This window comes from Sylvia atricapilla, chromosome 6 (assembly GCF_009819655.1).
Source record: "Sylvia atricapilla isolate bSylAtr1 chromosome 6, bSylAtr1.pri, whole genome shotgun sequence".
NCBI classification, from domain to species: domain Eukaryota; kingdom Metazoa; phylum Chordata; class Aves; order Passeriformes; family Sylviidae; genus Sylvia; species Sylvia atricapilla.
In genome coordinates this window covers 2,861,490-2,886,932 of record NC_089145.1, presented here as the reverse complement: position 1 = coordinate 2,886,932, position 25,443 = coordinate 2,861,490, and the positions used below count along the sequence as shown (strand labels likewise).

The following is a 25,443-nucleotide window of genomic DNA, read 5'->3' as shown; positions in this document are numbered from 1 at the left end:
TTTCTATCTGGTTACTGCAGGATGACATGCAGCATTGTGGGTCCAGGGTTTATCTCTGAGTTTTCTCTTCTGCTTTTGCATTTCTAAATAAGCAAATAGAGACCCAAACAGTACTTTCTACAGTGGAATTCATAGCTCTTCCCTAGTATGTTAATTATATCAAGTGCAGATGTCGCTCTAGTAGCTCTAGTCACTCCTACAATACTTAATGCTATAGTATGTAATTCCTCTTAAAATAAAAATTCTACTCGGTGGCACATGTAAAGTGTAGTCATATTAACTGATGTAAAGATACTTGGAGCTGTTTAAGCTCAATTGCTGTGGGCACCAGGTAGGGAGATAACCTTCATCTCACTTCCCACACTTCTCTGAGGGAACAGTTAGAGCTAAATAGCTTACAAAAACAAGCAAACAAACCAACAAACACCCAAACCCCGAACAAACCCACAACAAAAAGGCCATTTCTCTGCTGTTTAACTGCTGGAAAGCAAGAGGGAATCCCCACAGATGGATGACATTACTCACGCTCAGACCACTGAAATTTCTAAGTAGCAAGGAAATTTTCAGGGCCAGTCTCAGTTTCTGGGTTTGCCCCTGTTGTTGTGGATGGGGAGATGCACTTCTTGCAAGACAGAAGCAACAATATTAACAAGGTTCAGTGATAAATTGCTCCAGTGGTTTAACAAGGTCCACCTGAATATTTACTGCACCGAGGATGGGGTCAGACAAAACTGTCAGGGAGATGCTCCCACTGAGCCACGGGGTCCAGAAAAGACCCTCTTGCAAATCCTCTCTGGGAAACGGGACAGGAGAGTTCCTTGTCAGAGAAAACCAAAATTGTCCCACTGCCCCAAGAGCCAGTCCTGCCTGCAGGACGGGCAGTGCAGCCACTCTTCTCCTCTGTCTCTCTGTCCTCACCCACAGGGGTGCAGAAGCAAAGCAGAGTTCAAGTTCAGCAGCAGAATCAAGGATAGTCCTTGGAGTCACACAGTTCAGATGGAGCTGCCTTTCGAGGAGAAAGGAGCTGCAAGGAGAGGAGGTGGCAAAGGCAGCCCCTGACAGGAAAAAAGAGCAACATCTCCACTTCTTGGGAAAATCCCTGACAGTCCTCTTAAAACCCTGCTCTCCTAAGTCCTGGCAGACATGGAGATTACTATCCCAAATCCCAGGCCCAGGTTGTTGTGGTCAGTGAACCCTGAAGCAGGTTAATGTCAAAGCACAAGCTGTGAGGCTGTGCCCCAGGAAGGGCTCACACAGCAGTGCCCTGTCACAGCACTGCTGAGCTGGCTGGGGGCTGGGAGGGGATGGAAAGCTGATTTCCCTTAAAGAATATTGACTTCCAAACTACAGAAAATATCCTTCATGGTAGGATCCTCAATGCCTTAATTTGCTACAATGCTATATATATTTTGGGCTTTTTGGTGAGTTTTGGTTTGGGGTTTTTTTTTTTTTTTTTTGTTTTTTTTTTTTTTTTTTTTTTTTTTTTTTGTTTTGTTTTTTTTTTTGTTTTTGTTTTTTTTTTTTTTTTTTTTTTTTGGAAGAAATGGTAAAGAGTGGCTCAGACTCTTTACCAGGCAGACATATTATCTTTACTGAAGGGAAATTAGGCTGTTGTGATTGCCTCTGTACAGCAGCTAAAGCACATTTAGAAAATTTTATTGTACATCCTGAATGGAATAAAACCCCTACATTGATTTGTCAAAGTGCTGCCAAGGGTGAGGAAATCTCACCTCCTGAGCTCATTTGCTGGTCTTATTTAAAACCCTTTGCTATTATCCAAATAACTACTTCTCCTCTGCTCAAGCTCCTACGTTTGGCTAATGTGTGAGCAGAGCATCAGGAAGAATAATGTCCACTGACACCTGGAATCTCAGTGCCAGCATTTAGCAGATGACAGGATTGTTCTGTGCCCCTGTTCCCTGAGCTGCTTCTCAGAGCAGACCCAGCTTTCTCCTGAGGCTTCCTGCTGATATTTAGGCAGTTGGATTTCATTTATTCCTAGCATGCCCAAGAGCCTGTCTCAATGCTTCCATCCCTGACTGTTTTGAAACTATTTCAAGGAACCCGAGGAAAAAAATGCTGTGGTTACCTGAATATGAATCTGATGAGTGAACCTAGTGATTTACACCAGTTTATCATTATCTCCAGTGAGTGCAGGTTTTGTCTTGCCACACAGTTGCATGCAGCTGCTTTATTGCACACAGAATGTGTTGGATTGGTGTCTAGGGCTTTCTCCCCCAGCTTCTTTTCTGGTAGCCAATCTTCTGAGAGTTTAAAATAGCAGTAGCTTTATAATGCTTAGGTTTAAAGGTTAGGTTAGCCCAAAGGATCGATGGAATTGGGAAAATTAAGACAGGAGAAGGCCAAAAGGCCATGTATTGGATAAACCTATTAAGCAGAGGGTGGGAGTTGCACCATTTAAGGTCAGCTTCAAAATCTAGTTTGATTCCCTGCTTTAAAAAGTAGCCATTGTGAACTGTAGAGCAAAGATTTTTCCCTTGTGTTTGGCAAAGTAATTTAGGATCCCAGAATGTTTCTGTAGTCCTAGAGACAGCAAAACATTCAGTGTAGAATGAAGCAAAATGTGCAGTAGAAACTCAACATGCAATCAAGAGCTGGATTCCTGAGGGAGAGTCTTTTCTAAGGAATCTGCTCAGGCAGAGAAAATGAGAGCTCAGATCCTCAGAGCCTACCTGGGGCTCATTAACACACACTGCTAAGCTTTATACCGTGCAAAACATGAATTACTGCTTTATTAGGAACACCCCAGATTATGAAACTCCACCTTAATGGAAATAAACCAGAGCACCTGATTTTTAATGTTGCCATTAGCAACAGCTCTGTTATCAACTTCTGCTCACATTTCACCTCCTGAAGCCTCCACCTCAGTGAAAGGAAACCCTGCAGGACAGGTAATGCACAAGGCTGTTGATGCAAAGTCAGTCACTACCTTTGGGACATAAACTTAGATTAACAATGGACACATTATATTTTGCATCCCATCCTGGTAATTTTCTTTCTTTTTTTTTTTTTTTTTTTTTTTTTAAGTCAGGAGTTATAATTCCTGTAATACCCTTAGAAAGCTTATTTTAAAACCTGCAATGTCAGCTGACATCTGTGCAATCACCATCCCGAAATGCCAACACGTATTTCCATGTTACCTGGGAAATAGCTGGACAATGCTCACATTTGGGGAAAATTGTCAGACTGATTATCTGGCAGAGAGGTTTTTCTTTGTGAAAGTGAATGCAAAATTGCTAAGTATCCAATTCAGGAAAGCTTTCCTGTACAGCACAGCAGTTTAACTGGGACTACGGTGCTGGGTTATTTGCTCTCCTGAAGCAGGGATGTTTTCAGGCAGTAAAATTCAGAAATGGATTTAAATGCTCATCTTTCCTTCTATTTTTATTCAGTGTTGCGGTTTGAAAACAAACCAAGTGAGAGGCTCTAAGTCAGAAATACAATTTAATGAGAAGAAAAGGAATAAAATAAAATAAAATAAATGCAACAATACAAAAAGGAAAAAAAAAAACAAAAAAACCCCCAAAAAAACCCAAACCACTGCCAGAGTCAGAATACAACCTGATCAGCGTGATGGAAGCAGTCCAGGTGAGGTGGTCTTCCTGAAGCAGTGATCTCATAGAAAGGTCTGGGAGCTCTGGTCCTCTGGGAATCCAGTGGGTGAGGGCTGCTTCTACTGTCCCAAATCCCGGCTTATATCCAGATGAGAATGCTTGGCTCTTCCCCATGGGCTGAGCATCTCACAATGGGATGATGAGTCATACAGGAGGTCCTTGATGGCCCATTAAAGAGAGATAACTCCCAGAGGGAGTTATCTATGAGTCATGGGCCATTAACTGAAGATGGTGGTAGAATACATCCTAAACTACAACCCAGGACATTCAGTTTCACCCCAGCAGTATTTCTTTATCTATCTCAAGCCCGAAGTTGTGTTGTTATTGTAATTGACTGGTTATTATTAAAACCCTGGAAATTCCCCCAGACTTTCATAACTGGTGAACTGAAAAACTCCATAGTTTGTATTCCCTCAAGATTTTGTATTCCCTGAAATGACACTACCTATTTTTGAAAGAAAATAAACAAGGCTTCTTAATTAAAAAAAAAATGGCTATTTGTACAGGGAAGTACTGAATTTGTAGGTACTATGATCAAAAAATGAATTCCATTCAGGCATGTTTATATGTCTTATAATATGTGTGGTTTTCTCAGCTGCCACAAAATTGCTGTCATAAACACAGAGAAGTCAAAGTAAAATGGGCAAACACAATCCTGGTATAATTCCACTGGCTGAAATGCATTTTCACAGTTGCTTATGATAATTCCAAACCTGTGCTACTGGCTTTCAGTATAATCTGCCTGAACCTAAGTCAGTCATAGATTGAAACAGAATTTAGTTGTCATCAAATGATAAAAATAAGTCTTTGTCTCTAATTATGGGTGTTTTTCCATCTCAAATGAAGAAATTTTTGACTAAAAGCTTAACCTTTTCAAAGACATTCCTTTGTAAGAAAAAGACCAGTAGTTGTACGTACTCCCCTAGAAACACCTCAGCATGTTGAATTGAATCTCAGCACTGCTTTTAGCACAGAAATATTTTTTTATCATACAAAAGTCACCTACTCCTTTTTTCTTTTGAAGTTTTACACATTTCAGAAATGAGTCTACATCAGTGTCCCTTTTCATTCAAATACATCTGCAAGACTGAGGTAGGAAAGTTTTCTACAGATTTTACGAACAGGAGAAAACAGGCCATACTTTGAGTAATATGCTGTGGAAGCCCATAATTTGTTGAGCGTTCATTAACCAGGCTTTTTGCATTAGATAATGCTTTAAAGGCAAAATAGGGTTTTTATTCTTCTCTGTGATTTCTTTGCATCTGCACACAATGGAGGTGGAAAAAGGACAATTTATACCAGTCACAGAAGACTGATCAGATTTTAAGAGCATCCAACAATCCCTCCAAAGCACTACATCATTCTAATTTTTATAGCATTTGGTTCCACACAGAACTGTGCAATACACTTTTTCATGCTCCCTTTATCTTTTCTCTTTTAATAAGAAATTATTTTTGAGGGGAAGGATGATCCTGCAGGGGAAGATGCTATCTTAGATATGTAGGTTTGTTTCCAGAAGACATTCAATTCATCATCCAGGAATTGAAGATAATATTGCATTTTCTACTTTTTGAGAATCTTGTGAAAATGAATCCACTGTGGATAGAAAGGCATTCAGATAGTGTAAGGAGCATTGTGGAAGGAATTACATGTTCTCTGCTCCAAAACAATGGAATGAAGGCCAAGCAGCAGCAGTATGAAATGAGTGAAATTGAGCTCTGGCCCAAACCAGGTGTTTTTCATTCCCACAGTTCATTGGTTCTGACTGATTTTGATATCAGGTAACACATTAATTTGTTGAACTGAACCATTGCAAAGTGCTAAGTGAACTGCACAGTGATAGTTTCTAATGTTATTTGGCAGACCCAAAATTAAAATAGCAATACAACTTCTAAAAATAGCTTGGAAATAGTGTGGAATAGATGCTAATCATGTTGGTTACCAAAAAGTAGCACATGGAATAACTTACAGGGCTTTCTAGATCCTACTAATCTCTCTTTCATTCCAGAGTCATTCAGATCGTACTTAAAACTTTTGCTGAAAGCTTTCATTACTTTTTAAATGGGTTTTTACCCTTCAAACGTGTTGGCTTAAGTCCCCTTGGTTGAGAAAGTCTACAAATCAAGTTCTATCTTTAATGCTGCTTTTTTGAGCAATGTCCCACTTTCTGTTCTTGAAGTGAGGAAATGCTTTTCATCTTTTGTAGGTGCACAGTAAAAGGTTTTAACTTAGCAGTGGTTTTATGCCACAGGGTTCTGTGTGCTGCCATTTAATTACTTTATTCTGCATGAGCATTCATTTATACATTGCAGGAACAAATGGATGTAAAGCAAAGGATTCATTTTTACCAAGTTCAGAGTAACAGTAAGGCTGTCAGTATCAGAATGGCATTATCAACCTTTTAAAATCATGCCATCAGGACTTTTTGGAGAACAGTACTTTCATAGGTGACAGCTATTGAGTCAAACACTCAGCTCCACCTTGAACAGCAGTGTAGAAAGTGGATGTGGAGAAAAGGAAAAGCGTTTGCAATTTTTTGCATGTTTTAATTTAGGCCACAATCCAAATTAAATTGAAGTCAATCTGGAAACCACTTTGACTCCACTGGAATTTTTGAGCAAGTTTTAAGCACGTGGAAAAGGAGTCACTCGATTTCAAATGGAAGCTGGAATCCCATAATTGTATGTACAACTGGAATTGCAGAAGCAGCTTGAGCAGAAAGACTGAGTTTTGTCAGTGATTATGTCTAACCACACTTGAGGGACTTTCAAGGGACTCCAAGCAGGAGCTCTGGTGTCCTTCCCTTTAACTTCTGACAGTGTAACATTTTGACACTCCATCATTTTGCAAACAATCTCATATTCTTTGCCAAACTGTAAGAGTTTGATTTCTTTGAATAATTTCTTCCAAGATAAATACAAAACTGATGACAACTTGCAACATACCACAGTGAAAAAAATCCCAGTTCTCTTTTCCATATTTTGGTGGAAATGTGAGGCTTTGTTTACTTAAATTACTTTAACTAAAGGAAAGCTTTGGGGATATGAAGAGAAGAGCAAAATGGGTACAATCTAGGACAGCAAGCACTAAGAAAATGTTAATAAAATTATATTTTCATAGTATTTTAAAAATGGTTGTTTTTTTTTTTCCTCTACTGTAAAGTCTATGCATTGGTTTATTCAGGCAGTTGGGTTACATCAACTGGTTATTTATTACTAATTTGCGGGTTTCTCTTCAGGCATTTCATATCCTCTCAGCTTCTACCATCTGCCAATAATTATAGCTGAAGAGATTGGCCAGCAAATCCAAGCACAGCATCCTTTCCATTGATTGCTCTCCATCCGTGGACTGTTCACAAGGCTGTGAATTCCTGGATAACATCAGCTTCCCTGGCCTGTTTAAATGTATCATGTTTGTCCTCAAACACGTGGAGGTCACCTGGAGGGTCTGTGATGCTGAGAGATTTGGTTATCTTCATTGAAGGATAGCAGACTGGGTAGTTGTAAAAGCAAAATTCTTTGTTGCATGGCTAAATCAGTCCCAGGAAGGCAAAGTTCTTAGAGTCCACAGCAGTATGCAGAAGCCTTCTAACATAAAGTTTCTCAGTCCCCAGCAGAAGCAGCAGCCATAGCACCCCTATTCTGTGTCCCATAAGCACTTTATCGGTAGCAGCTGCAGAAGCAACAACAGCAGCAGCATTTGTGATGTTTCATGAACCTGTGTGCCCTGAGCACTACTCAAACTAGTGCATACTTATTCTGTCTTTAGCCAATCAGGTACCTACAGGAGTTTTCTACAGTCTTGCTGGACCAATCCTAAGCTAAGAGTGATGTGTGACAATATTTGTAATTTCTTACGCAATTTCTACACATTCTGTCTGTTCTATCCAGGAATTTTTAGCAAGGCTGCATTATTTTTGTTATGACAAGAATTTAACTAGCTTTGCAAAAGGCAATGTTACTTAAACTTTAAACTAGACTTAAGGTGTTTTTCTTGCTAACTGATTCAGTCTCTCATTTGCTAAGGCACTTAAAAACCTGTCTTTATTTTAAACTAAACTTGCATTTCTACCTCACGTCTGTGTGGATTTATGTATTCTAGTTTTACTGAAGGCTCTAATTCAATCCTCACATTTCTGGGCACTCCTGGACCTGTGTGGGTTTGGCCCAGGGGGATTCACACTCCAACAGGTCTGGAGGCAGAGGAAGGTCGCTGCTTTCTGGAGGAGCTCCCCAGCCTGGGAATCCCTGCAGAAGGCTGGGGAGATGCAGGACAGTGGCCACACGTGTGTGGCTGTTAGGGACATGAAAGAACGAAGCAGGCAGCAGAAAGGTCAGCAGGAAAGCTCTCTACTTTTTATTTTTCTGACTCCATATATATACACTTTGACAAGCAGGCCAAAGATTGGCTACATAAGCAGCCACCTCTTCCACCTCGTTGGTGAACATCACCATCAATCATCTTTCTCCTCCCACAGGAGAAAGATGTAAACAAATAGATAAATTCTAAAAACATACATAATTTTTTGAAGCTGTGTGAGAACAAAATGGAAACAGTGAAAAGCAGGCAAACTTGAGGCAACACACGGGGGGGGAAGTGGGGCTGACACCCCCAAGCCTGGCAGCCAGACCTCACTGGAAACGTTGGGAATGTGCATGACGGAGACACCTGCATAATCAGCAGATCAGTCTGGAATAGTAACGACTTAACTCAAGCTGTATCTTTAGCCTGTGTAATTGGCAAGGAGCTCTAGGTATGAAAACGTGTATTTTTTTTTATTCCAGGCTCAACAGAACACCAGATTCTGCAATTTTATTTATTTATTTATTTATTTATTTATTTTCCCTAAACTTTTGTTTCAAGAAATTTCCCTAAATTCAGTGCTTGCATCTGAATTTCCACCTCCCTTAAAATTTCAAGGATGTCTGAATGCCCCCCAAACTGTTCCTTATTTTCTTCCCTCTGCACTTACTACTGGGCTGTTAGTCACTGCTCACCTGCTCTTGGTGTTCATTTTTAATCTGAATAGCATGTGTTGAGATGCTTTCAGACATGTCTGGTTTTGATGCTAGTGGCATAATTACTGCTTGCTATAAGATAAGCAGCATATTACTTTAATAAATGTAATCATCTATGCTCATGACAGACTTTCAAAGGGATTTAAAATGCACAGTTAATAATTTTGAGTGCAAATCTCTTCTTAAGGCAAGTAAATGAGCTGGAAAGTTCTAGGATATTGAAACAAGGAAAATTAAAGATTAAGGAAAATTCCATTGTCAGAGAGAGACAATGTCCATTAACTTCAAACCTTTAACTTCATTCATTTAATCAATTTCTTTTTGAGCCACCTTGAGTCCAAAACTGTCTTTTTTACTTTTGAAAGCATGGAGTTGAGAAGAAGGCTGCCCTAGATAAACCTGGATGTGATGAATCTCTCTTGCATGGACCAGGCAGGCTGGGAGAGAGTGTTGGTGCTGTTCAGCCAGGGTGTGCCTGCCCCAGAGGATCTGCCTGCTGGCACAGCCCTGCTGCCTGCTGTTTGATTGCTCCCTGCCATCACAAAATTCTCTTTTTTCTACCTGTATCAGTAGTGTGGGAGCTTGGTAAAATATCTTTATGCTCACTTGCCTTTGTAGAGTTGGATTTTCAGCTGTCTTAACTCAGGACACTTCATGCAGTACATGATTTTTTCCCAGGCATCTGTATATAAGTGCAGATTTCCAAATAATAGATTTTCGAATACAGATTTTCCACTGAAAGTGATTTCCAAAAAGTGTCTTTTCCATACACTCAGGCTAAGAGAGAGGTCATGCCAGATTTATATTCCTGAGGCTGAAAGCCTCATGTGTGAACAGAGAGGGCCCATCAGCTCATAATGCTCTTGCTTTGGCAAAAAGAGGGACTCAGAAAATACAGAGAATGGTGGAAACAACCAGAGAAACCTGTTTTCTTTGAACTGGGATGTGTACAGACTAAGGCTACTCTGGGGTGTCAGAACTATTGCTATCAAGCAAGAAATGGCACTGTTATCACTAAACTGAAAGGTCAGCTCTGCTGGAAGTGCCAATTACTGGTAATATATGGAGTGGGGTTCTTGGTCTAATTGGGAAATGTTTTTAAAAGCCAGCAGAAATCAAGGGAGTGAATTGTGAGATTTGTGTCCCTCCAGGTGACTTACTGGTGAGGATTCCTAAGGGAGATGGGGAAAACGCTCCTGAAGAAGTGTGATGGATGTCTTTTGGGCATCGGAGCCTTGTTAATGACCTCCTGCCTTTGTCCCAAGTCTATTGCAGCAATATAAAGTTTAAAAGTGCTGATGCAAGGATTACAACAGACTTTCAGAAATGATCCTTGTACAGTGCTTTGTGGGCTTCCATGGATGGCTGCTGCATTTCACCCTGTGATTTTCACATGCATACATCAAGAGCAAAGAGAACGTGCCACCAGTGCAGTGCATCCACCATGGAGCCTTTCCATCCTTCCATACATCCTTCCATGCAAAAGGGTAATAAACAACATATCATACACAGGCTGTGCCAGCTTGCCCAGAGCAGCAGCAGCAGCCTCTAGTTTTTTATCTGTAGGTCTATGTCATGTCATTAAAAGCAATTTTTCTCTCCTTGCTTTGTATCAAGCTGGTGAATTCCTGGTGGAAGCTTTCCCTCAGCCCGTGATGCCAAACCCACCATTGTCTGCAAACTGCTGCTGGTGTTTAAAGCTCGTGGTCACAGTTTGATCTAGTGCCTTGCACTTTTTTCTGCTGTAAACCATGTTGCTCTGGTTGTAAAAATGTCCTTTGTCTCTTTTCACAGAGCGATGAGGTTCTCACAGTCATCAAGGCCAAGGCACAGTGGCCAGCCTGGCAACCTCTGAATGTGTAAGTAAGTAGGGAATTGTCTGTCCCAAGTGCTTTGTGTTGGGTAAAGAAATAACCAAAAAAATTGTTGATGGATGAGTGATGGATGAGTTTGATGAGTTTTCCAACTTTTTTTTGGTTGTGGTGTGTGTTTGGTTGGTTTCTTGTTTTGTTTAGGTTTTTGTTTTTTTCCCCCACATCTGCTTCTCTCTTTATTTCCTCATCAGCATCTCTTCATTTTTCACACACATTGGTTGGCTAACTTCAGCAGAAGGAGTATCCCATGGAGTTTGTGCCTCCCATATTTAAACAGTGATGTTTATTCAATGCTTTCTCAAGTATGTTATACTGTTCTACATGTAGTAGCAGCACTTTTTGGCATCCTGTCTCACACTCTGTGCAATGCACTGTTACAGCAAACCCTCATCCACCAACAAAAAACTCTCAGAGGACTAATTTTTCAAAATGCCAATCTGAAACACTCCATGATGGCCTCCTCATCCTGGTGGTGCTATAACATAACCATGGTTGTTTTGCCAAGTGAGGCAGGAATTTGCTTCCCAGGATCCTGACTCTGAGCTCTCTAGACTCAGCAGAAAAGAGGAGAAAACTTTTTCAGGAGGCTCTTGAATTTCCTGGTGGCCCTTCAGCGGAGGTGTCAGAGGAGGGGTGGTGGTCCCTGGATAACTTGGCTCAAAGTTCACACTCATTATCCAAGCCCAAATGAGTGAGACCTACAAGAAGTGACTACAGATGAGAACATGGTAAAAGGGATCTGAGCTGACAGGAAATAAGTCCTTGGACAAGCAGGGCAATTAGTTTACTGCAAGACTGTACAGAAATATAGTCCTGTTTCCTATTTCCTGGAAGCAGTTAGTGAAGCACTGTGCCTGACTTTGTCCTCTGTATTTCAGAAAGTATGTGAAAACTTGAAGGTTAGTTAAATAAAAACAAAAAACCTGCAAAATAGTTCAGTTTTCAGAAAACATCCCCTACCCTAAAGGGGCTTAGGAACTCTTAAGCAGCTTAGGACTTAAGCTATTCACTTTATCCCTTTCCCCCCGGACAAAAAAAAAAAAAAAAGAGGTTAGGAGGTGAACTCAGCTTAAATAGTGAAAAGATTTCTGATAGCTGATCCCTCTTTAATCTTGAAAAACTGCATCCAACAAACAAATGGAAAAAGGAAGCTAAACCCAAAGTATCAAAGTATGAAATCCCTCCTAGCAAGGAAGCTAAGGAAATTCATGACCAGGAAATGATTTGGGAAAAAACTTTACCACTGGGACTAGCCTTGAGAGCAGCTTACCTGAGCACAAGATGGATTTTCCATCCCTAGAATATATTTTAACCCTGAGACAGGGTCGTAGGCTCTGCACGGGAATTGCAAGTTAGGCTTTCTTGGCCTGTGTAATGCAAGAGATCCCAGAAATGGCATTCCTTATTTATGGTCTTATCCTGGAAGCTCCCAGGATTTGGATTTGGTGGTGTTTGCCATGTAGCAGCTATGGATAGCACTTTTTTCCTTGCTGCCTTCTTTCCATTCATTCCAAATTAGGAGTGGAAAATGGAATTTTTTTTTTTTTTAATGGAAACTTTTCCATTGTTCTGCTCTGATGAGTTCTCAGTCCTAAAGCAACATCTACATCTGATGTTTCTGTTTTCAAGGTGAACAATATCACATGGAACTGGCTGCTGTGGCTGCTTGGGAGACTTTGGCATAGAGCAGATCTGTGTTTTGTTCACAGAAAGATGGAGAGAACATCTCCTGCTCCAAAGTCTCAATGCATCATCTTGAATATATTGCACCACAAAAATTAATGCTAATTAAGGTGTGTTTCCCCCATCATAATTCCTAATTTTTATACAGCCCTAAGAAACTACACAAAAATCTGAGTAGTTCAGAACAACTTCAGATGCTTTTTAAGGCATGTTCTTTCACAGACATAAATGCCTGCAAATATTTTTGCAGCATCCTCCAGATGTTTTTCCAGTCAATCCTTACCTCATTCTATGGCAGCTCTCACCTTTCAGTAACATCAAAAAGAATAAATCTTGTGGATTTTGCTTTCAAATGCTCTGCAGGGGTTCCCCTAACCCTTCACTTTACAGGTAGTGTTTGGTTTTTTGCTTTTTAAACAGTATTTTTTTATCGTATTTTGACATGGTGTCCTGCTTTTTGATTCCACTTAAAAATATAATATAAGCTCCACAAGAGGAAAAAAAAAATCCGTTATCTTTTAACTGTGGTAGGTTTTACATTTTCTATAGTGGATTGTCCTTCTTGGAATTTAGATTAGAGCTGTGCAGGTATTGGATAATGACTCCTCAAGATAAACATTTTTGCTATTATTATGTGCAGCACAATCATCTTACTAATCAAGAATCGACTAAAAGTCATGAATATTTCATTTTTTGCAGAATCCTTGGTTATGTATGTAATGGATAATAGGGTGTGATAGTAGTGCCAAAGTGGCATTACAATGTGCCATGATAAGCACAGCACAAAACCTCTCCCAAATGTGCTTCACAGCAATTATAAAATGCACAATCATATAGTTTTATGGAGGTGTGTAGCGTCCAAAGTTGGAAAATTCAGCCTGCTTGCACTTCAAAGTTTACTTTATGATTCCATGTCATCTCCCAGTGTGATATAATGCGGAAACAACATCCTGCCAAACTTCACTGTCTGTTTTTTGTGGGTCCTCTCCGCAATGTGCCTGCTCTTTGCCACTGTTTTCCATTTTTGTTTTTCTTCCTATCACTCATCTGCATCATCCTTAATTCAATTTCTTCTGTCAGGTCACCAGCATGCAGAAAACTCTCCTGAGTTTTTCCATGTAGGAGACAGTTTAGGGTGATTTTTGTGAACCAGTTTTTTATGGCTGTCTAACTGAAAGAGCATCACCAGTGGCATGAGAAGGATAAAACATTTTGCTGTTGCTTCTATTTGAGCCACCAAGCCATGGGTCTGAAATTCTGACTTTAAAGGACTCACAGGGAGTGCATTCTTCCTCAAGCACACTGGTATCAGTCTCCAGCATGCTGCCAAATCAAAGCAGTTTTTCTTATCTTTCTTGTATAAACAAGTGCACAGCTCATTGCTGCCTCCCCCACAGCCATGTTTCGGGCAGAGTCAAATCTTATTTTCATACCCAGCTGCAAATCATTGGCCTTTAGCAGTGTGGAGGATAAAACACATCAAAACCTGATAGTACCACTGGTATCCAAATCTGCATATCTTACACCTGTAGAATAAACAAGCCATGACAGAAAAACTTGGGATAGATAAAGAAGGCAAGATTTTAAAGCTAATATGCATTAAATTCATCAGGAGCGAGTATCTTTTTAAATTTTGCTTGGAATTCTTTTTCCCAAAATATATGCCTGCCTTTTCTTTCTTTCTTTTCTTTCTTTCTTTCTTTCTTTCTTTCTTTCTTTCTTTCTTTCTTTCTTTCTTTCTTTCTTTCTTTCTTTCTTTCTTTCTTTCTTTCTTTCTTTCTTTCAGTTATTGTTATTCTTTTGCTCCTTTTGTTTCAAATCTGGACATCACTACTGAGGCACAAAAGGAGAATTATTTGAATTGCAATTCTTGTGTCTGATCACTTTTTTAATATTCTCTGTAAGCCAGGGAAGCACATAGCCCTGTGCCACATTGTGGAATCTGAAATTCCATGTACAGCCTACCACTGATAAATACAAACAGGGATCCCACAGAGGATAGAAATTATTCTCCACTATATGAATTTAAAGTTTAGTAGGTCAACCTATAGAAAACATATTTCAATGCAAAAATTCAAGGTATTTTATCTTGGTAAATGACATGGTGAGAGTACCTGACATATAAAGAGGTTAGCTTTTTTGTAATGTATACAAGAATTTTCTTACTTCTCTCTTACTTTTTTTTTTTTTTCTTTAATGCAAAACCTCTTTTTCTTTCAAGTCTTTTTGTTGCCTCAGTCCATTCTTAGTCACAACCAACACAGCTCGAAGTGAAAGGCGTTTTTCTTCATTATTATTCTGAACTATCTGAAATTTAGAAAACTGTCCTTTCCTTCCCTGTTGCCCCTCCTGTTTCCATCCCACCTCTCCATGCTGTCTGGGGGAGTAGTGATGGTCCTGTGCCTCCCCAATGCCTCAGGCCCAGACCTGACTCTCATCCTCACCTGTTTAAGCAGCTTTATTTCGTGATTATAGAGGTTAAATATTCTTTATTTCGAGATTACCTGAGAACCCTCCAGCAAACACTTGTGAGGTTTAGTGGGAAGGAGGTCTAGTCCTTTATAATTCCCATGGATGGAAGTATTTAGCCCAAAGTTTGTAGGTTAGTACTGCTACCTCATCATCCTCTAAAATTATCCCATCCACCTCTTTCCACTTCAAGTTTTGCACATGTGGGATCCCTTTTCTCTGACTGCAGAGGTGTTTTCCCTGGCTTGCACAGAGGATATGAGGAAATGGGACAGCATATTCCTGAGTATGGGGTTTTAGTGTTGTTATAGGTAACGTGACTGAAACTGTTCCAGAAATCAGAGAGTAATCTATGGAAAATTCATGGAAAAAAAGAAAAACTGTTCTCATCCAAAAGAAGTTTGAGTTGATAGATCATACAAGCTAGAGGGAAAAATACTGACATGCTTGGCTACATTTTCCTTCCTTTATTTTTGAATAAAAGCTCTTTCAATCTTCCAGAATTCCTCTGCCACCTTTTGACAAAAATTTTTGGTGTAGGTTTTGATCCTGCAGTGGATTTGCTCTGACCACTAGGTTTCCATTACAGCTTTTGGCAATTGGAAGCCAAGCCACAGCTGTGTATATTTGGTCTTTCTGTGCTGGCTTGCTTCTCGTTTTACTTTTATTTTACATACATTTATAACTTTTACTAGGTTTTTTTCTTACTCCACTGTAATTTGCTGCTGGTCCTCTGTCCATAAAACTTTTCTTCCTTAAAACAGCCTCCACGTTTAGATCAGTGAATGATGTGATGTTGTTAGATGTTGTTAGATAGAGAACTCTGTCCTAGGTCGGAGTTGAAACTCCTCACTGTCTTCTGAAATGAAATTAAATGAAATAATTCCTTTTCCTCATCTTATTCTTCTTTGTTAAACAGATACATTTATTGTGTTGTAAACACCTAATTCAATTCCTGAGATGCTTACATACTAAAATAGTTGTTAGTGACATTATCACATGTATTAAAATACAACCAACTGCCTGGAGAGCAGAAATATCTTGCTGTCTTGCTCTATTTCCACTTTCTTTTTTTTTTTTTTTTCTAAACTCCTTTACAGTACATAAAACAGAATGCATGAATTAGGCAAATTTGAAAAGAAAACACGTAGATTTGTGGGGTTTTTTTTGACTGTTATTTACTGAATTCAACTTAAAAACCACAAAGTTGCTGTTCAACCAAAGATGCACTTTTAAAGTAAATTATAATTTACTTGCATGTAGTTGAAATTCATTTTCTATTGCTTGCTTCGTTTTTCTCCACTGAACATAGGAGAAAATTACAACATTTGCATTAAATTCAAAATAAATGGAGTTGTTCTATAGAAAAAAGTTTCAAGCAGACATTTCTTTTTGTGATGTCCTATAAAACGAATATGTGATTTGAGGAATCTTTCTAAGATTTTCAGAAAATCTGATAGACTTAGTCTTAGTTTTCAGGATTTAGGTAATTGATCTGTATATCTGTCCGTCTACAGAATTTGAGAAATTACCAGTTCATCTAAGTGAATTATCTTTTTCCCTCTAAGCTGCTTATATGGATAAAACAGGTGCATAGAAACCACAACTAAAGCTGGCATTTTTCTCTGAATAAGACCCATATTAAAATAAAAAAAATATTTGTAGGCTGAAATCAAAATCAGTACCTTGTTTTTCTACCTACCTTTGGAGTGATTTGTTTTGGAGAGATTAATGTCTGTTCCTCCACTGTTGGAAGAAAAAGGAACAGATGTACAGAGAGGATTTGTGGCCTTGATCGGTGATTGTACTGGAGGAAAAAAAGATTTTTTTCATCTCCCTGCTTAGTTGTTGCCTCAGATTTTGGTAAAACCAAGCTGCTTATTCCCTTGTATCATGTTTTTATTTTTGAGAAAGTCCACTGCAGTTATGCACTGTAAATGCCAAGGTTCAAATAATTAAGTAGTAAATGCCAGTTATGTTTTTTAAGGCATGTCAGGTAGCGCTGAAACATGCTGAAACGTACCTTAATGACCTTCCCAAAGAGCTGCTTTCACTTTCTGCAGGGAATGCTGCACTTCTTGTAGGGCCAGAAGGTGTTTGCTCAGAGCCTGCGGCGTTTGTTCAGGTGTTTGGGAAATCCACACCTTCCAGAGAGGGTCCATTTCACCGTGTCAGTAGGACATGGACCCACCCAGGGGTGCTCTGGGCCAGCTCCTGGCTCATTGACTGCCTGGCTGTGGATGCACCAAACACAGACAGAAATCCTCCCTCTGCATTCCCCTGGAGCCAGATGTTTGCTGTGTCTCCCTCGGAATCCAAGTGGCAGGGCCAAGTGCTGGTCTCCACTGAATTTTAATCAGCATTGAGAGGGGAAGGTTCAAGTCAATGCACCTTTCAGCTTTGATAACAGAGAGGCTTTAGATGAAAAATAATAAAATTCCCAGAGCCCTGCAGACTGGAGACCTGGCAATGTCTGTGAGTTAATTCTGGGAATGAGTCTTCCTGGAACGTCTTATTAGGGATTGATAGAACTACTCACAGGTACCACAGCAAATTCCTCAGGGCTTGCAAACTAAAACTCATTGGAAAATTCCAACCAGTTCCTATCCATCCACTTAAAATATTTGAAATTGTGCCTTTATTTACATTAAAATATTATGGAGTCACAGAAGTTTAGTTTTGCATTAGGTGAATAAATTCTGGTTGGTTGCTCATTTTCAGTTGATGTAACCCTTGTGCTGTCCCATTAAGAGTGATGAAACTATTTCCTGGCTTGCCAAGCAATACATGAAAAGGTGATATTGGTATCAGAATGTAATTTATAAAAATGTACAATAGAAATGAGTAAATTATTCAGTTGCTCAATTAATCAGGTTCTCATACTACCCAACTGAGATTAAAAATAACAACAAAAACACACATTTGAACGTGCACATTTGAGTTTGGGTTTAAATGGCATTCAGAAAGGCAAAATACAGATGAGCTGTAATTACCCAGCTGTAATGGGCATTGTCTAAATTATATTTGTTGTTGTCTCCAAAGGGATAAGAAAAGCTCATATCATAGTCCTTTAATCATCTCTGCACTGGATGTCATTAGTATTTGGTTATACAAATTGATTGTAAACACTGTTCCACCTAATGGTTTGAAAAATAAATCACGTATGGATAATTTGTTTTTGTGTGACTAAGAGTCGACAGACAGTTTTATAAAAATAAGGAAGATGATTATTTATTGCTCCTTCTTGTATTGCTTATAATGCTTGTTTTTCATGCTGTTTGTTAGACATTTTCTCCTAGGTGAATACTCCATTAATCTGGTTTCCACTTCCTCTGTACTTTTAAAATAGTTAAACTTGTGCATTTTCTTGCCTTCTGAGTTTTTATATCCTTCCACAGCTGCATTTAACCCATTGAACACCTTATGGTGTGCCTGTGGCTGAATTACCTTTAAGGGTTTTTTAATTAAAAAAAAAAAAAAAAAAAAAAAAAAAAAAAAAAAAGGTGTTATCTCTTGTTATAGAAGTAACAGCATCACTCCCCAGAGATCACTTCAAAAGCAATTACTGATTTAAAACTAAAATCTAAATACAGAGCTAAGGTAGAACTCAGCTATTGCCTAAGCAAACTTTAATGAACTTTTAGGGATTCCTGGGGGCAAAAACATCTTCTGTTGTTAATTGCAGCCAGCAGCTTGCAGCAGCAAAAGCTCTCTGACCACAATGGTGTGAACATTACTTGGCACATGGTTGGGAAGACTGCCAAAAACCTCAAACCAGCCACTGCCATTAGAGCAGCAGCATCCCTGTGCCTTACCCACTGTGAATTCACAGTGACACCACTCCCATCAACAGCAGCTGCATCCAGGGGAGCAAAACTTCCAGCAAAGAAACAATGACACTTGCACAAGCCCATCTCATTGGTAACAAGCCACCACAAACGACGAAAAATAAAAGGAAATAAAACTGCTGGCAGCTAAGGCATGAAAAATTGAAAGGAGGAGCAGGCTGATGAATTGTCTGAGCTGCAAATTCCTTCTCAGTGGCTCGCCATTGTAATGAGTGAAATGTGGTTATATTTGACGCCTCATTGGATTTATGTTATCCTAAAAGAAAATACCTTTTTTTTTTCCTGAAGAGTTATGATGTGCTTTTCTCTTGACAGATGAGTTGATTTAGATTTTGAGATGCTTCAAAGTATTTTTTAAATTCCCTAAGTGGCTCTCTCCAACTCCAGCTATGCTGTTACAAGAATAAAAGTTGTAATGCTGCATTGTATGGGCCATATTTTCCTTCAACAGGCACTCTGGGAATATTTTAAAAAGATTTTATGTGAGGTATGTCTTGTCTAAACTTTAACCCCTGCATGCTAAGTATGCAGATTGAAATTTTCATGCCAAGCTGGAGGAAAATACAATATTTTACTTGTGTTTAGAATGTTCTAATAGCTGTTTATTGATTGAGGTTTTGTGTTGCCATCCTTTGGAAAAATGACTTGACAGTCAATGAGTGGAAAAACTCCAAATCTGACTGAGTTTAATGAATGCACAGAAATCTCAGTGTTCCTGTGACTGCTTGGTAACATCTGGTAGCTCATTATTCCTTCAGAAACTGACCTTATCTGAGATAAGCCATAAATGGATGAACACAAATTCTGCAGAGGCCACAGTGAAATCCAGAGAAATGCAGTGAGAACTAAATCAGAATGCAGAGCTCAGGCTGATGTGGGAGACATTTTTGGATTGAAGATTTCAGGAATAAAAAACAATTTCTAATAGTTAAAAGTGAGCTATTTTGGTGAAAATGCCACTGAACAGGCATTCGAACCCTATATCCCAGCTGGCAGAATTCCCCTTGCAAGATAGAATCAGGTCCTGAATTTATCTAATAACACATAAACAGACGCAAATGTGAAAACCTCATTCTTTGTCACAATAATGATGTTTTCCTTACATTAATTACAAGTAAGAAAAAAAAGCCCTAAAGCCCTTGAAGCCCTAAAACTAAAAAAAAAAAAAAAAAAAAAAAAAAAAAAAAAAAAAAAAAAAAAAAAATTAAATTCAAGCTGACTTCCTTAGAAACTAGCTTCTTTAAAGTAAAAGCTATTTTAGGAAATATAACAAAAGGCATAAAGAAGCCACTTATCAGAGGAAAAAGACATTCTATATAAAAGAAGAAAAAAGTACTCCAATTCAAGTTAAAATCTTGTTCAAACTTATGCACTCAATTTTTGGATGAGATCTTTTGTCATAGCTGTGTAGTACAAATGCTTCCTCACTGGGTGTTGTGCAGTGGCAATGAAAGTGCTTTGTCTTTTAAAAACTCAGGTTTCATAGTCAACTCCTCAGAAGGCAATGGGAGTGCAATCTTTAAAAAAAAAAGTATTTCTGCCTTTGGATTTTCAATAGATCTGGCCAGAAATAAACTTTGGAAGCAAAAATTAATAGTCCCATAACTTGCTAGCCATCCTCTGGTTACCCACTCCTGCAAAAAAAAGATATGTCAAGAAAAAAATGAAAATACTATGATCTTTCTCATGTAATCTTTTATGAACGTGGATGTACCACTGGAGCATTGAAAACCATACTTCCTTCAGTTGTTTCATGATACGCACCCCAGGAATTTAATATGATGATAGCCTGAAAAGATTTCTGTTGCTTTCCCCCAGATATGTTGCGCTATCAAGCAGCTGCTTTTATACTTGCAAGGCAACAATTTGTTTCAGTGGTGCCACTGGAGCCTGTGTCTTTCCTTTTTTTATTTCTGTAAGTCTCAGGAGGGGCTTTCTTCCCCAAGGAGTCCTTATCTCTGTTGTCATCTTCCACTGTCACATTGTGCTGTCTACCCGAAAATGGGGTAAGAGCCAATGCCTGTCAATCCTGCTGTAAATTAGGTTTCCTTCCCTAAAATGACAGCATGGTACCAGGAAACATTTTCAAAGTTTGGAGGTTTTGTGTACAAAATGACAGAGGAATGAGGAGGCCAGACAGAGTCTCTTGTTTCTATGGCAACGCAATGATGTGTCTGGCTCAGCTATTTTCTCCTTTTGTGATTTTATAGATAACTGGGATTCATCCAGTGAAGTTTAATATTGTCAAAAATAGAATCCAAACCCCCAATCTAATCAGAAACAGTAGTGCAGAAAGGACAATCCAATATAAAAAAAAAAAAAAAACACAAGAGAAAAGTCAGCTGTGACTTTCGATATCATGAAGAAAAATACATAAATTTCTCCAGAGCTGTGAAATAGTTCCGAGTGCTCCAGCTCTGCATTTGGCCAATGCTTAAACTGTATTTTGTGTCAGAAAATTTCCTGTGCTACATCCTCCTTTCCTGCTGCATGTCATTCCTTTACACTCTTGGTGTCCTGTCCTACAGACCCCAAACCCTCAGGTGATCCCTACCTGTCTGACTTTGGAAAGTTTATTTGTGTCCCTGAATTCCTGACAGCTGGATGCAGGGGAATATTTTGTTGAATGAACAGATTATCCACCAGCATTTAAAGCACTAATTAAAGCACTTTGGTTAAAAGGCTTTGACTTTAAAATGGAGGCCTTCATGTAAGAAGTGGGCCTAAATGGAAAATGTTTTCTTTCATCTTAAAAAAATTAATTCTATTTAGTGTTTTGTGGTTTCTTTATATATAAATTCTATATTTTTTTCCACAATGTAGATGTGTTTGTCACACCAAACCAAAAATCTCAGAAGATATATCTCAGCGATAATGCATTTTTCAAAATTCCATCCAGAATAACAGGCATTTTTGTTTGAGACAGACTGACATTGGGCTCAAAGTGAATGTGTAGATTTAATAATGATTATAAGATAAAATCTTTAATCATATGAATTTCCATCTTATTGATACTTCAGGAACTTAACAGCAGTGAGTGAACCCAACAAAACACACTGCCCTCACAACTTGGTTTTTCTATTTTAATGTCTCTACAGAGCTCCATTTAAATGAGGAAATATCTCAATCTCTTATTTTTTTTCCCCAGACATCAGGATAAAACTCTGCTGAGTTGTGTTTTAACAGCTCAAGGAGACAAATTTCTGCCCCTCTTGGCATCCAGGTTATTGTGAAGTACCCTGTTACCTGAATCCGTGTCACCTGGGTGCCATTTAGAGTTAGATACATTTAATAAGGGTTGACTAAAAAATTAAATATCCAAAAACTACATCACACTTACAAAAACTACCTCACGCTATAAAAAAGGGTTATCTTAAGTGTAATGGGTATTACTGAGATCTAGGGAAACTTCATTGTCTAGCAGATGGTCTTGACACCCACGATAAGAAATTCATAATGCAATCTCAGGGAAAAAAAAAAAGAGTTCTAGGTAAGAACATATGTGTTTGTTGGAAAAGAGAAAAAAAATTGTATCGATCATTTTTTTTTCTCAGAGCAAGCACATATGGCAGCTCCATTTTATGTCACCGTTTACTTTCTACTGAAAATTCAAATGTCACCAGGCAAGGAAAAAGTTGAGTATTAAAACATGGAAAAGAATTAACCAAGAACAATCCCTGCAATAACTTTATACTCATGGTTGATAGAAATTAATGGCCACCCAGTTAAATCAAACTTCCTCATCCCATTCTGCAAACATCTCATCCCTTGCTTTTTTTTTTCCCCTCTACATGTTCCTCCCATTGGTAGTTACAGTTTTATGATTACTTCCCAACCATCTGCTGTCTTTCCTTCAGCCAAAATAATTTCCCTTTATAATATGGTGAGCAATCACGTCAGCGTCATTTCCATGCAATTATATGTGTACTCACCAACCCCGCCTCCTTATTCTTGTGTAAGTACTCACTGAGTACACTGGGATGATTTGCCATTTCAGTTTCTAGTGAACACAACTCTATTTGCAAAATTTCAACCCTTTTGCATTTTATTATTAGTGAAATGATAGTTAAACATTTGCTCTGATTCCCATCTCCAGACACCAAAAGGCCTGTGCAGGTTGGGTGGAGAGGGATGCTGGATGAACAGGAATGGACATTGTATTAATTAAGGTGCTGGGCTTCTTCAGAGGTTACACTGGGACTGGGGAAATGCAAAATGCAATTCCCATCTCAGGATATTTGCAAATTAAGTGGTTTTGAGAAATAGGACAGTATTACTTCAAAATTCTTTAAAGGATTTTGAAGGAGTATCCACATTTTTCAGGTATTCCAATCGATAGCCTCGTGGTATCTTCTGTTAAAGGGAAATATTTGCTGTAACCCAGCACCCAGAATAAGTTAAATTGGTAGCAAGTCAGGGCTCATTGCTGAGCAGATCATAAATAGATCTGTTTATCTGATATTGTTAACGGGGAGGAGAGGGTCAGACCTCAGGCTGTGACAGTTCTCATGCCAGGCTAAAGAGCTGCTCCTCTTTAGGAAGCAGGGTTTGCAGACCAGCCAGGTGAAAAGGGAGACAGAAGATACAAAGCAGCAATGCTCTCAACAACATCCTGTGGGATTTCCCTTGTAAATACAGCTGTAATTACTCCAGGCAGACAATTTTTAGCCCCAAAGCTCCTGCGAAACAAAGAGAAATATCCTGAATGCATCCAGTGACTCCTGAAGCATGGTTTGGTTGTAAATGCACAGTAAAAAATCCAAGAAGGGGCACAAAGCTCTTCTAAGCAGGAGTAAATATTGCCAGCACCATAACCACACCCTGTTTGTGATAAACTGCAAGGGACACACAAAAATTTGTGCAGTTTCAGAAGCTGCAGTCCTAACCTGAGGTACCTGAGGGGTTTTTGCAGCGTGGAAAACCTGCTCACATTTTTTAATCACATCATTAAGGTATGCCCATCGATGAATGAAGGTATTAAATCAAATAACAGGTGTGTTAGTGAGTAAATACATCATTATTATCTACAGTAGCCATCCAGGGATGCTTAGAGGACAATATGAAAGAGCCTGAAACACGCACACAGAGTCCCTTTCTTTTGTAATGCTTTCTAAAACCACCTTAGATTAATGATATTTTAGAGGAGCATTTGTTCTGATGAATGGTTTAAATGCCAGTGGTGATGATAAATCCCCTAGTTCAATATGTAATACCATACCCACCCCTTTTAACTGGTTATAGCAACATTCTCATTTTAAAAGTTGACATAACAGGTTGTTATGTAGGGGTTTTCATAGTCCAAATGCTAAATGTATTAGAAGTTTTCTGTCTTTCTTCATTCTTTCATTATAAAATAAAATAGCCAAATTCCTATTGTCACCTCCTGTGTTGTGGTGCTCAGAGAAGCCAAAAGCTTGACATTAATGTGCTTTTCAACTTTTTATATGGATGTCAGCCAAATTTCATTGATTCAGTGCTCATGTTACTGCAGCTTTCCTTCCCCTGGCCCTTTTGGGACATACACGTGCTTAAATTACTCATTAGTTAAAGTGCTTACCTGCCCTGCATTCAATCAGAATTAAGATTCTCCCCCTCCTTCTGTCCAACCTGAAACTTTGGGTATATGTTCAGGTGTTGATCTCTGTGCATATAACTTTGTTGTTCATGTAGTAATAGCAGTTTCCATCACTTTATAAATGGTTTTCTCAGTAATACATCACCTAAATATACCATCGAGTTGCAGACTTCTAAGAGTATTTTCCATTCAATTTTCCGTCTTAATGCTCTTCCTCTCTTTTCTTTGAAGCTACTTCACTTTTCAGGATGTCCTGACTTTAAAGTGTATCCAGTAAAAGAGATGTTGTGTAAGTGCTGCTAGTAGGAAGTTCAAGGGTGTGGAGTGTCTTTCCATGCTCACACTGTTATTTGTATCAACAGCAAAAGGTTCTAAAGATGAGTAAATCATCCTGGAAATTGTAGACATGATGCAGTGCCAGTCTCAGAAAAAAAGAAGGATACCGCTTTTGCTTACTAGAGGTAGAATGGAAAGTTCATTTAGTATTTCTGAATATTTTCATGAATAGTTTTCATGACCATGTAGTCAGCTAAACTCTTAATTAAAAAAAAAAAAAAAAAAAAAAAAAAAAAAAAAAAAAAAAAAAAATGTGTTTTCCCATCACTGAGACAAAAGCAGTGGCAATGTGCTCCACAGTGCTTTCAACTCTCTGCCTCTGACAGGCATCAGACTTAGAAGAGTTTCTGTGTTTCCAGTTTTTCCTTCCTGTTTGAAAAGGCTACTGCATCATCCTGGGCACAAGTGAGATCAGATCCCAGTATACTCAAATAAATCCAGGATCCAGACCATTAGAATGGGGTTAGGGTGGTTAATGTGGTACCTTAATGCAGCTCTGTGAAAAAATCTGGAGAGGTGTAAGATATTTCCAACAACCTTACTCTCCATATAGTTATTCAGTACATGGTACATATCAGATTTTTTCCCCCTGAATAAAATCTATATTGAATTAAATCTACTGTCTGAATTAGAATTTAATTTCAAAAGGGGATAAAATCTCAACCCTATAAATAGTGTTATTACCGGGGGGGGGGGGGGAAAGTATATGCTCAGGCTGCCTTTTACTTCTTATTTTACTTTGCTAATCACTTATTTTACTTCATTAATCAAATATTAAACCAAAATAACCATAAGGTTTTATTCTGCCAAGTATTATTTTTGTCATTTTATTCAGCAGCTCTATACAACCACCTCATCTTTCTCATGGATCTCAGTAGAGCACAACAGTATTGATTCAACACTCAAAAATGTGTCTTGCAGGAAGCTGAGTTTTCTGTTGGTTTGTCTAAGACTCCCTTAACCCTCACCCCCAACAGTGATAGCAACTAGATTGTCACTTAGGGA

General features: G+C 38.7%; 1 protein-coding gene across 1 annotated transcript in view; it reads left to right on the top strand.

Moving 5' to 3' along the window:
• SPON1 (spondin 1) overlaps positions 1-25,443 on the top strand; it is a 178,949-nt gene that overhangs the window by 138,025 nt on the left and 15,481 nt on the right. Inside the window, exon 7 of the mRNA XM_066320483.1 lies at positions 10,448-10,512. Within this exon, the coding sequence (XP_066176580.1) occupies positions 10,448-10,512 (65 nt within the window). The remainder of the gene's footprint in view (positions 1-10,447; positions 10,513-25,443) is intronic.